Source organism: Pelobates fuscus, chromosome 4, assembly GCF_036172605.1.
Source record: "Pelobates fuscus isolate aPelFus1 chromosome 4, aPelFus1.pri, whole genome shotgun sequence".
NCBI classification, from domain to species: domain Eukaryota; kingdom Metazoa; phylum Chordata; class Amphibia; order Anura; family Pelobatidae; genus Pelobates; species Pelobates fuscus.
This window is the reverse complement of record NC_086320.1, coordinates 318,779,392-318,790,401: the sequence shown is the minus strand read 5'-3', so window position 1 is coordinate 318,790,401 and position 11,010 is coordinate 318,779,392. Positions and strand designations below refer to the sequence as shown.

The following is an 11,010-nucleotide window of genomic DNA, read 5'->3' as shown; positions in this document are numbered from 1 at the left end:
GAGAGAAGGATCAGTGATCCTGGGTTGAACTGATGTTGTTGCATAAAGTAATAATATATGGTGAATATATCTTGTCTTACTTACAATATAAGTTCTCATTGTTACAATACCACCATGTACTCTATTTTATTTGTTCAAGGGTCACTCCAAACAAAAACAAATGCCCCCAACCAAAACAAATGAAAGAAAATATCTTAGATCTTAAACTTAACTTTTTCCTCTCAGCCCTATCCTCCTTGTCTGATGTCAATCCCTTCACTGTAGGGGAAGAAGGTCAGGGAGGGCAGACTGAGGGGAGAAGAGGGGCTGAGCTGTGCGTGCTGGCATCAGATGCCAATATTACACAGAACTGACAATAGCCAAAAATGTTGTTCTGAGCTGGCTACCAGAGGTGGAGTTACACCTCAAGCAGCTAAGGTTTTAATTACTGTATGAGTAATGTTTTAAAGCAAAAAGCTGAACACACAGACTCCAGGCCCCATGGTCACTTCAAATAAATGATGTAATCATGGTGCTTTGATTAACCCTTTAAGCTTATGTCGTTGCTGAATTGCTGTTGAAACATTGAAGTTCTTGATTACCATATCTCTGTACGTTCTTTCATCACTAGTGATAACTAGTACAACATTATATTTAAATGAACATTCAATTTCTTCCCTATGGTTTTCTGGCTATATACATCTGATTTTTGATTGGGCATGCTTTGTCGGGTATAGTGTAAGAGATCGTCAATTAAACCTTATATAACTCAAATTTTTTTATCTTTTTTTTAAATTTATTTTTATTGGAGTATTTCCACTGACTCTATTTTGTTAATATGTTTATTCTACATTATGATTACAATTATCTATATAGCACCAACATATTCTGCTGCGCTGTACAATAGGTAAACAAGACAAACAATTCTAGCAAAACATGTTTGATACACGGAACAGTAGGTGAAGAAGTCATTGCCCAAATGAGCTTAAAGGGACTCTTCACTGCCCAAACACAAAATAAATAAAAATCACTCTTTAGTAGATATACACCAAATGAAAACATACATGAATTTCATTATGCATTTTTTTCATTGTGATATATCTAAAAACAGCTTGGAAAACATGCTTTGCAAGCCCTCCCCTTCTAACCCAACACCGGACTTCCCCAGCTGTCCAATCACAGATTTCCCCTTGCAGCTCAATGAGAAGTCATTGCAAGGCAGGTGCTCTGGGCAATTGCTGCCTTTTGAGTTTAGCTCCACGGAGCTAATAAAATCAGGAAGTAACAGAACCGGCGGTCTGCTTAAAAGCCAAAGGGGTGCAACCAGGTAAATACATAAAAGTTTCAATTTCTGTTGAAAGCAGCACTTTTTGCAAAATGAAAATGAAAAAGAGGACACTTGATAATTTTGATGAGAACATCTCTTGCTTGTTTTAAAAACTAGTCAATGAAATCTGCATATTTTACACTGGGCACTCTCACACTAGCTGCTATGTTGTGTATTACGCAGCTATCCAATAACGATATAAACAAAGAAAGAACACTAGCAGTCTACCCTGCACTTTAGGCTTCTTTAATCTAAGAAGAGATGAGAATTAAACATTGTAATGCTACTTTACAAGCCAACCTGAGTTTAACTGTCCTACTATACTGAGCAGAATTTATTAGTAACGTTATTATTTACATTTATATAGCGCCAGCATATTCCGCAGTGCAGTACTTGCTCAAACGAGCGTACGATCTATGAGGATTTGAGGTTAGCAGTTATATATCATTATAAGGCAGTGGTTACCACTAAGCTAACCAGCCCTTTTGATTAGTTGACTTTTAAATATATTTTAGATTGATAATAAAAAAAAATTATGAATGTGTTTCATGCAAATTGAATACAATTCAATATACAGATTTTCATTAGAGTACAGCTCCACGTTTCACTTATTGATTCTCAGCTAATTCAGGAACAAAGAATCCAACAATTTTAGGATAAGTCTTCTGTTGTTCTGCACTTCATTACAGCAGGTAGTTACAAAGAAAAAAAAACACACATGTATAAAAACAAACAAAATGTTTTAATAAAATGTAAAACCCGTATAAGGCATGTGAAATTTCTGTGGCCTTACTAGCTTAGTAGTGATCATTCACAAGGGCGAGCCTCACATGGGATCTGGCTTGTTACTTCGTTAGCATGAGAAAAAGGTCAAAAGGTGACGAACTCTTACAGCCATTTAAATTGCATTCATGTCTTCAACCTAATGTCAGACTACCTTTCTCTTTCCATTTATTTTTTTATTATTTGTGCAATAACAAGTTTGCTTGAAGCAAAGAGTACCCACTACCATTCTGGACTCAATCAAACAAGCCCATTAGTTAAAATTGTTTGAGATATATTTTCTTTAGATTCCTAATCTGCTCTCAGCAACAACAAAAAAGTTAACTTTTTTTTTTTTTTAAACTACAGTGCCCTTCTTTTTATTGTAAATCAGATAAACAATACAGTAAAGTGATGACAACACCACAAACAGACAAGCATGAGATAATTAACAATGTAATATCCAAACATTACCAATATTCACATATCAATATAAAACATTAGAAGTACTAAACTATGCTGTGACACGGTCTGCGGTACGTATCCCTGTAGTCTTTTTGATCGATAGATTTGGATTTATATTCAAATACGAATTACTGTTTGTTTTGTGTCTGTTTGCGTGTTTGTTTTTGTTTATGTATTTGTTTCTTTTTTTAAAACATATTAGTTTTATTAATTATAACATGCGTTCTCTAATATAGTTACATAGGATAGAAATGTGTGTTTAGAGTAAAACTGAATGCATTCTTCTTTGGGGATAAAATGAATGTATCTTTATTGACTTTTTGTAGTGTTTAATCAGCTGCCAGATTCGCATGAATAATGCAGATCTGTACAGCAGTCAGTCAGCTAAATGACAAACTTATGCCACCCACCAGAAGGCTCTGAATTCTAAATATCCAGAGCATAAAATTCTGGAGTAGGCTCTGCTCCTTTGCCAGATATATGACTTATAGGAACACCTGTAATAAATCTTTCTAGTTGGGCAATCATTGGAATAGGATTGTGTTCAGAATATCCTTAAAGAGGCTTTGTCAGTGTTCTGAGAGTAACAGTTTCTAAACTCCAGTAAATACTAATGAACTGTTTACTAGGGTGAGGAAAGCAAAAGGGATACCTAAAAAACACACCTCCAGAGCCCTGCATCTCTGTGTACCTGTGTACCTATGTAGAAATGTACATTGTATGCCTTGTATGAGCCAGGACAAAGCCGAGTGATGTGTAATATAAATAAACAAAATTAAAAAAACAAGCCAAAAAAAAACCAACCTGATTTTAGTTAGTTAAACCACGGATACATTAGATAAGTCCACTTTAACATGCAAAACATACTTTTGTATAGTATGGGATCCGATACAGTCCCTTTACACCTAGTATATTTGTAAGTTGAAAATGTAACTGTTGTGTTTAAAGATTGGAAGATTTATATATTAAACTTACATAAAATTATTAGGATTTTTATTATTCACTTTTAAAAGCTGGGTTGTGCAGTTTTAGGGCACATGATGTTTGTTGTTCTGTATGGTTAACTATTGGTTTTCAGTGCAAGGCCCTAAGAACTGTAATCTCTGTACTGTATACTAAAAATTGTAACTGAGGATCCAATGGTGGAGACTAAAGTTTACTGTTATAAAAAGTGTTAGTAGGTAGTCACAAGGGATGTCACCAATGGAATGTGTCTGCTGTTTCTATTGGTTTCCATAGTGATTGCCCCACTTTTAGTACTTTAGACCACATTTTAGATCAGAAAATGTGATAAATCTCCCCCATTATGTCTGAGAGCATATTGTATCCTAATCAAATGTATGGTTCCGAATAATCACCTTGATTCTCAGTTTATGCATTGAAATATTATGGTTTATATCCTCATTTATTATATGCAAATGTTAATTGGAAGAGGAGAAGCTGGGATACAGTGATGACGTCTACAAAGAAATAGCATAGTTTGATAAGATAGGTTTCCATACACTAAACACTATTCGCTATTCACACACCTACAAGAAATGTAGGGTTTTTCACTAAAGGGAGAATTCTAGGTAGATTCAGAGAGGATCTCACATTTAAGGTAAAAAAAAAAAGCCAAACAGGAACATTCTCGGTCAGCTACACTTTCTGTGCGTCTACTCCAGTCTTAAATTCGAAATCCACTTTGAATTTATTTTGAATTCTTACTTTAGTAAATAGGCCTGTAAGTCTCCTGCCTAGTCCTTATGAGAACGTTGAAAGATAAACTAAGACAGGGTTATCCTCTCTAAAATGAGAATCAACAGTAAATTCCACATTTAAGGCTAAATTAGATGAAATGGAAATAAAATGTCTTATTCAGCAATGCTTCCTGATCAGGTATTTAAATGTGAAATTTTAATTCTCACTTTAGTGCACAACCCTGAAAGTTGATGTCAAACTTCCAAAATTGCATAATGCTCCCCCTAGTATATTAAAGAGGAATAAAATTAAATAGCAGAAGTGGAAAAAAAATCTAAATTGAAGAATTTGTACAATTTGTTTATTTTGGTATAACATACGTATATAGCACACAGCAACAATGGCCGAGTCGGGATTTCACATTTGAAAATTGTGTAAATTTCAACATTGGTAATATGGGTAATTGTCTGTTTCATGGGTAATTCTTTTTTTCCTGTCATTATGCTTCTTGTACTGCAGTTCCTGGAGTGTCCCTTTAATGTCAGATATTTGAATCATGCACTCCAGTTAGCAGCAATAATATTTGAAAAGTAGATCGTGGTACAGTGGTACCTCGGTTAACATAATTTTCGGTTTACAAATGAAAATCCATTGAAAATAATGCCTCGGTTTACAACTTTTTTTCGCAATGCGAAGCCATTTTCCCCAGGATGCATTGCGCCTGGGAGGTTTATAGCGCCGCCCCTGTGCCTGTTAAAGTCTGTGGGTAGCACGTGGCATCGAGTGTGGAGGTATTGGAGTGGTTTTTGCATTGAGGTTTGGAGCCATTTTGGAAATTTTTTGCAGCGGTTTTGGGACTTTTTTGAACTTTTTGGGTGCATTTCTCAGGCTGTGGAAAGGTAGGGAGCTGAGCTTCGTCGTTTGCATGCCCTTTACCACTGTATATGATACTCTGTTATTTCATGGCCAATGGCCATGACTCTGTTTCATTTCATGGCCAATTTGATAGAATTGTTGGATATTAATCATTTATTATTTGAGGTTGAATCTATAGCTTGAGACTTCAGATCAAACAGGTGTTGCATGTCTGAATCCACTGCAGAGTATGGGGGAGGGACAGAACTTCAGCATCATCTTTCTATGTCAACTTTATAAACTGGACCATTTTTAAACTGAGATACTAAACACTCCATAATATATTCCCTGGGGCTTTCCCCCCATGTTAACATGTAGATCCATGTGTCCATTTATATTTGTATGCAAATGATTAAATTACATTAAATGTCTCTGTGGCATTCAAATAGTTACAGATTCATGATTGACATGTGTCTGTACTCTTAAATGAAGTGATCCAGAGATTTACATCATCTTAACTCTTTAGGGGTTTGACCTCTCCAGAAAACTACATTTAGGTGAATCTCTTCACTGTGAGTAGTGTGTGAGAGATACTTTGTTAATTTAGCTGGACCTTGGGATTGTGGATATTGAAAGATTAACAGCCTGATGAGGGAACTGCCTTCAATTTAGTCTTCAAATGGTAGGCAGTGATGAAGAACACATGTGGTATTATAAAAAAAACTTTGCAAAACCTACTGTTTACAAAGATCTGTAGCCTTCAATGTCTTTCACCAAGTGGGTGAGGTACAGAGGCACATACAGTGCACAGTGCTGGGCTGCAGCCTGGACTCAGCTCGAGGGTTTCCTGCAAAGTGTCTGTCAGTATACTGACAGGATTTATTCAATGGCAGAAATCAATCTATGTGCTTGCTGAAAGAGCCAACATTGCACGAACTTTCATGCAGACACTAGATTGCCAGAACGCGTTATAATAACGCGTTGTTATTCCTGATCCTTTATAACCCATTTTCCCCATGGGTTATATGATGCCATGCTTTATTTTAGGATTATTTATGATTATGGGGTTGTTATTTGTTTAATATCTAAATACAGATTAGGGGAGATTGATTGGTTTTGCTGTTGTCTCTATATAGTCTAGGACAGTTAGTTTAGTTCACCTGTCCTGTCAATTAAAAAAATAATGAATAGAATGAAAGATTTCTAGTCGCAGTCTGCAGAACGAAACATAATGGAATTCTTTAAGTAGGTGAATATAAATTCTGTCTCGGGTTCTGTTTGCTCCATAGTGATAATTAGAAGGGACAGAGCGATGTTGCTAATCAGGAGTGGTGGGTAATTCAGCGTTTACTGATCTCCCGGATAAACCTTTAGAATTGGCTCCTAATAGGACCTACTAGTGAATGCTTGCCTTCCTGAACTCTCTGTGAACCTGAGATTAAACAAGGGTCGGCAACCAAACATTTTGTTGCTAGATGCCTTTTCAACAGTCCTTTTAGACTAATGTAAATATTGATCAGTTCCAATCTGAATACCCAAGAGGAACACACCGGAGTATGTATTCTTCTCAAGAGAAAACTTTTCAGGAGACTCCGAGGAAAGCTATAAGGCCACATCATCATATCATACAAGATCATTTCTTTTAACAAACTAGACTGGAAATAATTAATGAGATTAGCCATTTTATCCTTTATATTTTAGCATAATTACATTTAAAAGTTTTTCTTAATGAAACAACTAAACACAAAATAATAAAAAATAAATTAAATAATATATAAAATGTGTGTTATTTATGTATAAATAGGTGTGTTTTATTTGGTAGGGTAAATTAGAGAAAGAAAGGACTTATGGTGATGTTTGTGTTTACTAAATATGCTAGTAAATTATTTTTCAAAACAAAAAAACTGCATACTTGAATAGCTTTTCAGACGATTTAAATTATTTGTTGACAACGAATTAAAAACGCACCTTCGTATAAATAAAAAAAACTGTAAATGAAAGAAAAGCCCAAACTATCCCTCAAAGTAAAATCCCAAATATTTCAAAGAAAATCTATAAATGAAGTTAAAAAAACAAACAGATCCCTCGTGTATAAATGATGTGCGATAGATAGATTACTCGATTAAACACGTTGCTGTGTGCATAAGGCGAATTGTCAGTATGACTATAGGATATCCGTTATGTAATACAATGTGTGTCCTTTTGCTGACCTCCCTGTCTTTGTACAATTTTCACGTTAGTTTTTGAGAGTTGCAGTTGCTGAAGTTCGCTCCCATTTACATACATGCACTATCTCCTTTAATGTTAAGTTCCTACTTTGAAGTTGCATTTTCCCCACTGCTACCGTGTAGCCAGTTCCTTTAGATATCATTTGAAATAATGGGACCGTTTTCTTGATATGCAAATTGTTCTGGAACAAGAAAGTACAGTACAAGGAGAAAGCCATCTGTCCCACCTTGCCTCTAACTTCAATAAACAAAGGATACATTAAAGAAGTGAGAATGAATGTGAGGAGTCTCTGGTTTGGCTTTGAAGTTTGGCAGTGCTCACAGAGCTATGTGATCCTAAGTAACAAGCAGTTACTCACATCATAAGAACGCAAAGATTGCGCCATGACGCTAACAGCTAATTATTGCGTTTTAGAATTGAGCTTGATTTGCCTGCAGAAGTGAACCGTGAGCCTGCTCCTAGATTAAAAACACAAGGGATAAAATGTAATTTTATAGTTCTGAACTTATTATACATCTAGATTTTTTTAATTTAATTTTTAATATATCAATTATTTCAGCTCTTTTTGCCCCGATTAAGTTAAAACTGCGGTTAATATGAAAGCACAAACTGTAAAATAAAAATACAAATAATAGCATAGCAACCGGTTGATATGAATGCTCATGTTTATATGGAGCTATGTGTGGAAAGACTGACTGAAGACAAGTCTCACATATTTGTCAGCCTCTCTCTGTTTACACATGTCAACATTCTGTTTGAGTTGAAAAGTTCATCACTTCTTGACCCAAGATGTGCTTCTATTAGAAGGTGCCAAGTGGAATAGACTGTTTCAAAAAAAATTAAAAAAACATCTAAAATGTGTCCTTTTAATTAGTATATATTTTATTTTGTTGTGTCTTTTTTGTTTGTATGTTGGTTTGTGTATGTTTTTTTTTTTTCGTGTTTAATTGTTTAGTTTGAATGAACCATTTCTTTCTCTGCAATTATTGTCAAGTTATTAAACTTTTAGGCTATCTACAATAATTCATTTTAGAGTCATGTTTTATTAAAGTGACACAGACACAGTAATTAAATTCAACTCTCCATACTTTTATTATTATACTTTTTAGGACCCGTATTTGCCCCTGAAATTTCCAAAAGCAATCACATTTCGTAGGGCCATAAATTGATCTATCGAAATATGTTGTAAACCACAAATTGCAACTGATAAAACTCAGTGTATATTATACACATGGAAGCATTTGACATGCAAAGACTTGTACAGAAACCTTATCATACAGTGGCTCAAAATACAACACTTTCAATTAATCGTCACAATAAGTTGTTTATGACAGTGAGTACCTATAATCACATTTTATGTAATTTGGTTATGTCATTCATATACAGTAAATCGGGAATGGAGTCTATTCACTAAATAGTGAGCTATATACTGAGTTGACAACCGACTTACAACTATAAATCAAAGTAGATAATGTCAAAAACGTCTCTCTCAAAACTGAGTTGTTGTTTTTTTTTCATTTTAATCTATTTTGTTCTAAATTGTGGACTTCGGTCCCCAGTTCAACGTTTGCTGAATAAGATCCCTTAGGAAGAATTTGTTATGGAAATGATGATTGAACAGCTATGGATACCCTGTCAATAGTTTATGGACACTTCTGTTATATTTCTAGGGTAAAAAGATTGCCCCATTTTTATCTGATACAAAAATAAATAACATTTTTACTTTTGATACACTGTAACAACTTATTGTATACCCTGCTAGCACTGTGGAGGTTTACTGATATATCAAACATTAGATTTGATTGTGCTATATAACATGTTGAAGTTACCTTTGATAATACCACCACCACCTTATAATTATACATAGTATCTACAAAAATGCTTCACAGATAAATTCTGTCCAACAATTATTTACACAACATAAAGACACATAATAACAAAACATTAAATTAATCATTAAGTCTTTCAACTTTTGTAAACGTTAATCAATAGTGCATCGCTTTTACAGCGTGTTGTACCCTGCCTTGACCAAACAACACATCCCATTAGAGATAATATTTCCCTTTAAATATGTCCATGAGAAAGCTGTTTATAATAAGAATATTTCATTTCCTTTAACACTTTGTCTGCTACATCACCAGTAAATCCTTCAATTTTATGGAACTCAAAGGAGCTTATGTGCCAATACTGATAAATAGTTTGTTGTCTCTGTTTTGGTTGCTCAGCTCAAAACACAGTTTAAAACAGAACATTGTCACATGCTGCTATCATCTCATAGAGTATGTAACTAACACTTCATAATGAGCAATAGCAACTTAATTGGAGGAATTGAGGTGATCAGAGGTAGAAGAGGCAGGTGATGGGACACAGGGAGAAGGACTGGATTTCTCTGAAAGCTCCTCTGATTTTTCATCACTTCCTGTGCTGGCTGATGGGGATATTGGCAAGAGACCTTCTTTCTCCCTCTTTTTCTGCTTCATCCTTCTGTTCTGAAACCAGATTTTCACCTGGGTCTCGTTGAGTTGCAGGGCAGCTGCTATTTCCACCCTCCTGGCCCTTGTCAAGTACTTGTTAAAGTGAAACTCCTTCTCCAACTCAGTGAGTTGCTTAGTGGTGAAATTGGTCCTCACTGTGTTGGGCTGCCCTGCATAGCCATACTCTCCCACTTTACCTGCAATAAAAATAAGTAAATGTCAGTGACATCACAAGCAGGCTGGTTGTCATGAGATTAGACACAGATAGAGCCATTCTCACACCCTGATACATCATCTGATACAATGTAGCTTGTAGAACACCTGCACCTGTGTAAGTATCAGAATGTATCAACCCATAAGCACAGAACACGCAGTTTGCCAATAATAGATTATGTCAACATAGAATCTCAAGAACACAGTCAGTTGCAGGAGTACTTTACCTGTTTTAGGGGGGTTTCTCTTCACTTTCATCCAGTCAAATGTCTGGGCAGGTGGAGATGACTCTGAGGAAGGGGAGCGACACACTTCTTGGTGGTTGAGGTGTATGCTGGAGGCATTGCTGCTGTACCCTGCAATGGACAGGTTCTGCTGATCTGGTCCATAGGAGTGATGGATGTAGTGAGCTGTCCCTCCAGTACCTTCCACATAAGTGTGGTGCTGATGGTGCTGGACCACTGAGGAGGCGAGATTCCCAGTGTACACCGCAGCAGTGCACTGGGGGTACCCTGCACTGACCTCTGAGTCCTGACTGATGGGGAAGTGAGAGTAGGTAGTGTTGAAATTCTGGATCCCATAGCCCACAGAGCAGCTGGGGTGGGAGTAGGTCATGCCCAGGTTGCTTGGGTGTTGGAAGGCACCGCTTTGGTGTGGGTGGTGGTTATGGTGGGAACTTATCTGGACCCCTCTGGCCACCATGAACCGGTCCTCGCTGGTACAGTTATTGGCAGAGACTGCGCAGGACTGGAAAGTTGTAATCCCAGCATGGTCAGGGTGGAAGGCTCTGGAGGAGCAGCTTCCATGGTCTCCTCCATTTACTAAGCCTGGATAGTCCAAGAAGGAGCTCATCCTCGCATGGTCCATCTGTCACTCAGGTGTCTCTCTCTGTATGTCTGTGTGTGTGTGCAGAGCCCGCCCGTGCCAACTTTCTCACTTCCTCCATAGGTCCAGCAGGGAAATGATATGAATGTACAGTGAAGGTGGGTAGGTGTGGGGTCACGTGCTCCGCTCAGCCAATGGGCG

At 36.6% G+C, this 11,010-nt stretch overlaps 1 protein-coding gene across 1 annotated transcript; it reads right to left on the bottom strand.

Moving 5' to 3' along the window:
- Positions 1 to 8,701: 8,701 nt before the first annotated feature.
- HOXA1 (homeobox A1) lies at positions 8,702 to 11,000 on the bottom strand. The gene is made up of 2 exons (XM_063452352.1): positions 10,212 to 11,000; positions 8,702 to 9,968 (listed from the first exon to the last, which is right to left on the bottom strand). The coding sequence occupies exons 1-2, from the start codon at positions 10,849 to 10,851 to the stop codon at positions 9,613 to 9,615; spliced, it is 996 nt and encodes a 331-aa protein (XP_063308422.1). The 5' UTR covers positions 10,852 to 11,000; the 3' UTR covers positions 8,702 to 9,612.
- Between the last annotated feature and the right edge of the window lie 10 nt (positions 11,001 to 11,010).

Coding starts and splice junctions, on each gene's coding strand:
- HOXA1 (XM_063452352.1), bottom strand. CDS start 10,851: ATGGACCATGCGAGGATGAGCTCCTTCTTGGACTATCCAGGCTTAGTA. Junction 9,969..10,211: donor GAGAAACCCCCCTAAAACAG/GTAAAGTACTCC, acceptor TTTTTATTGCAG/GTAAAGTGGGAGAGTATGGC.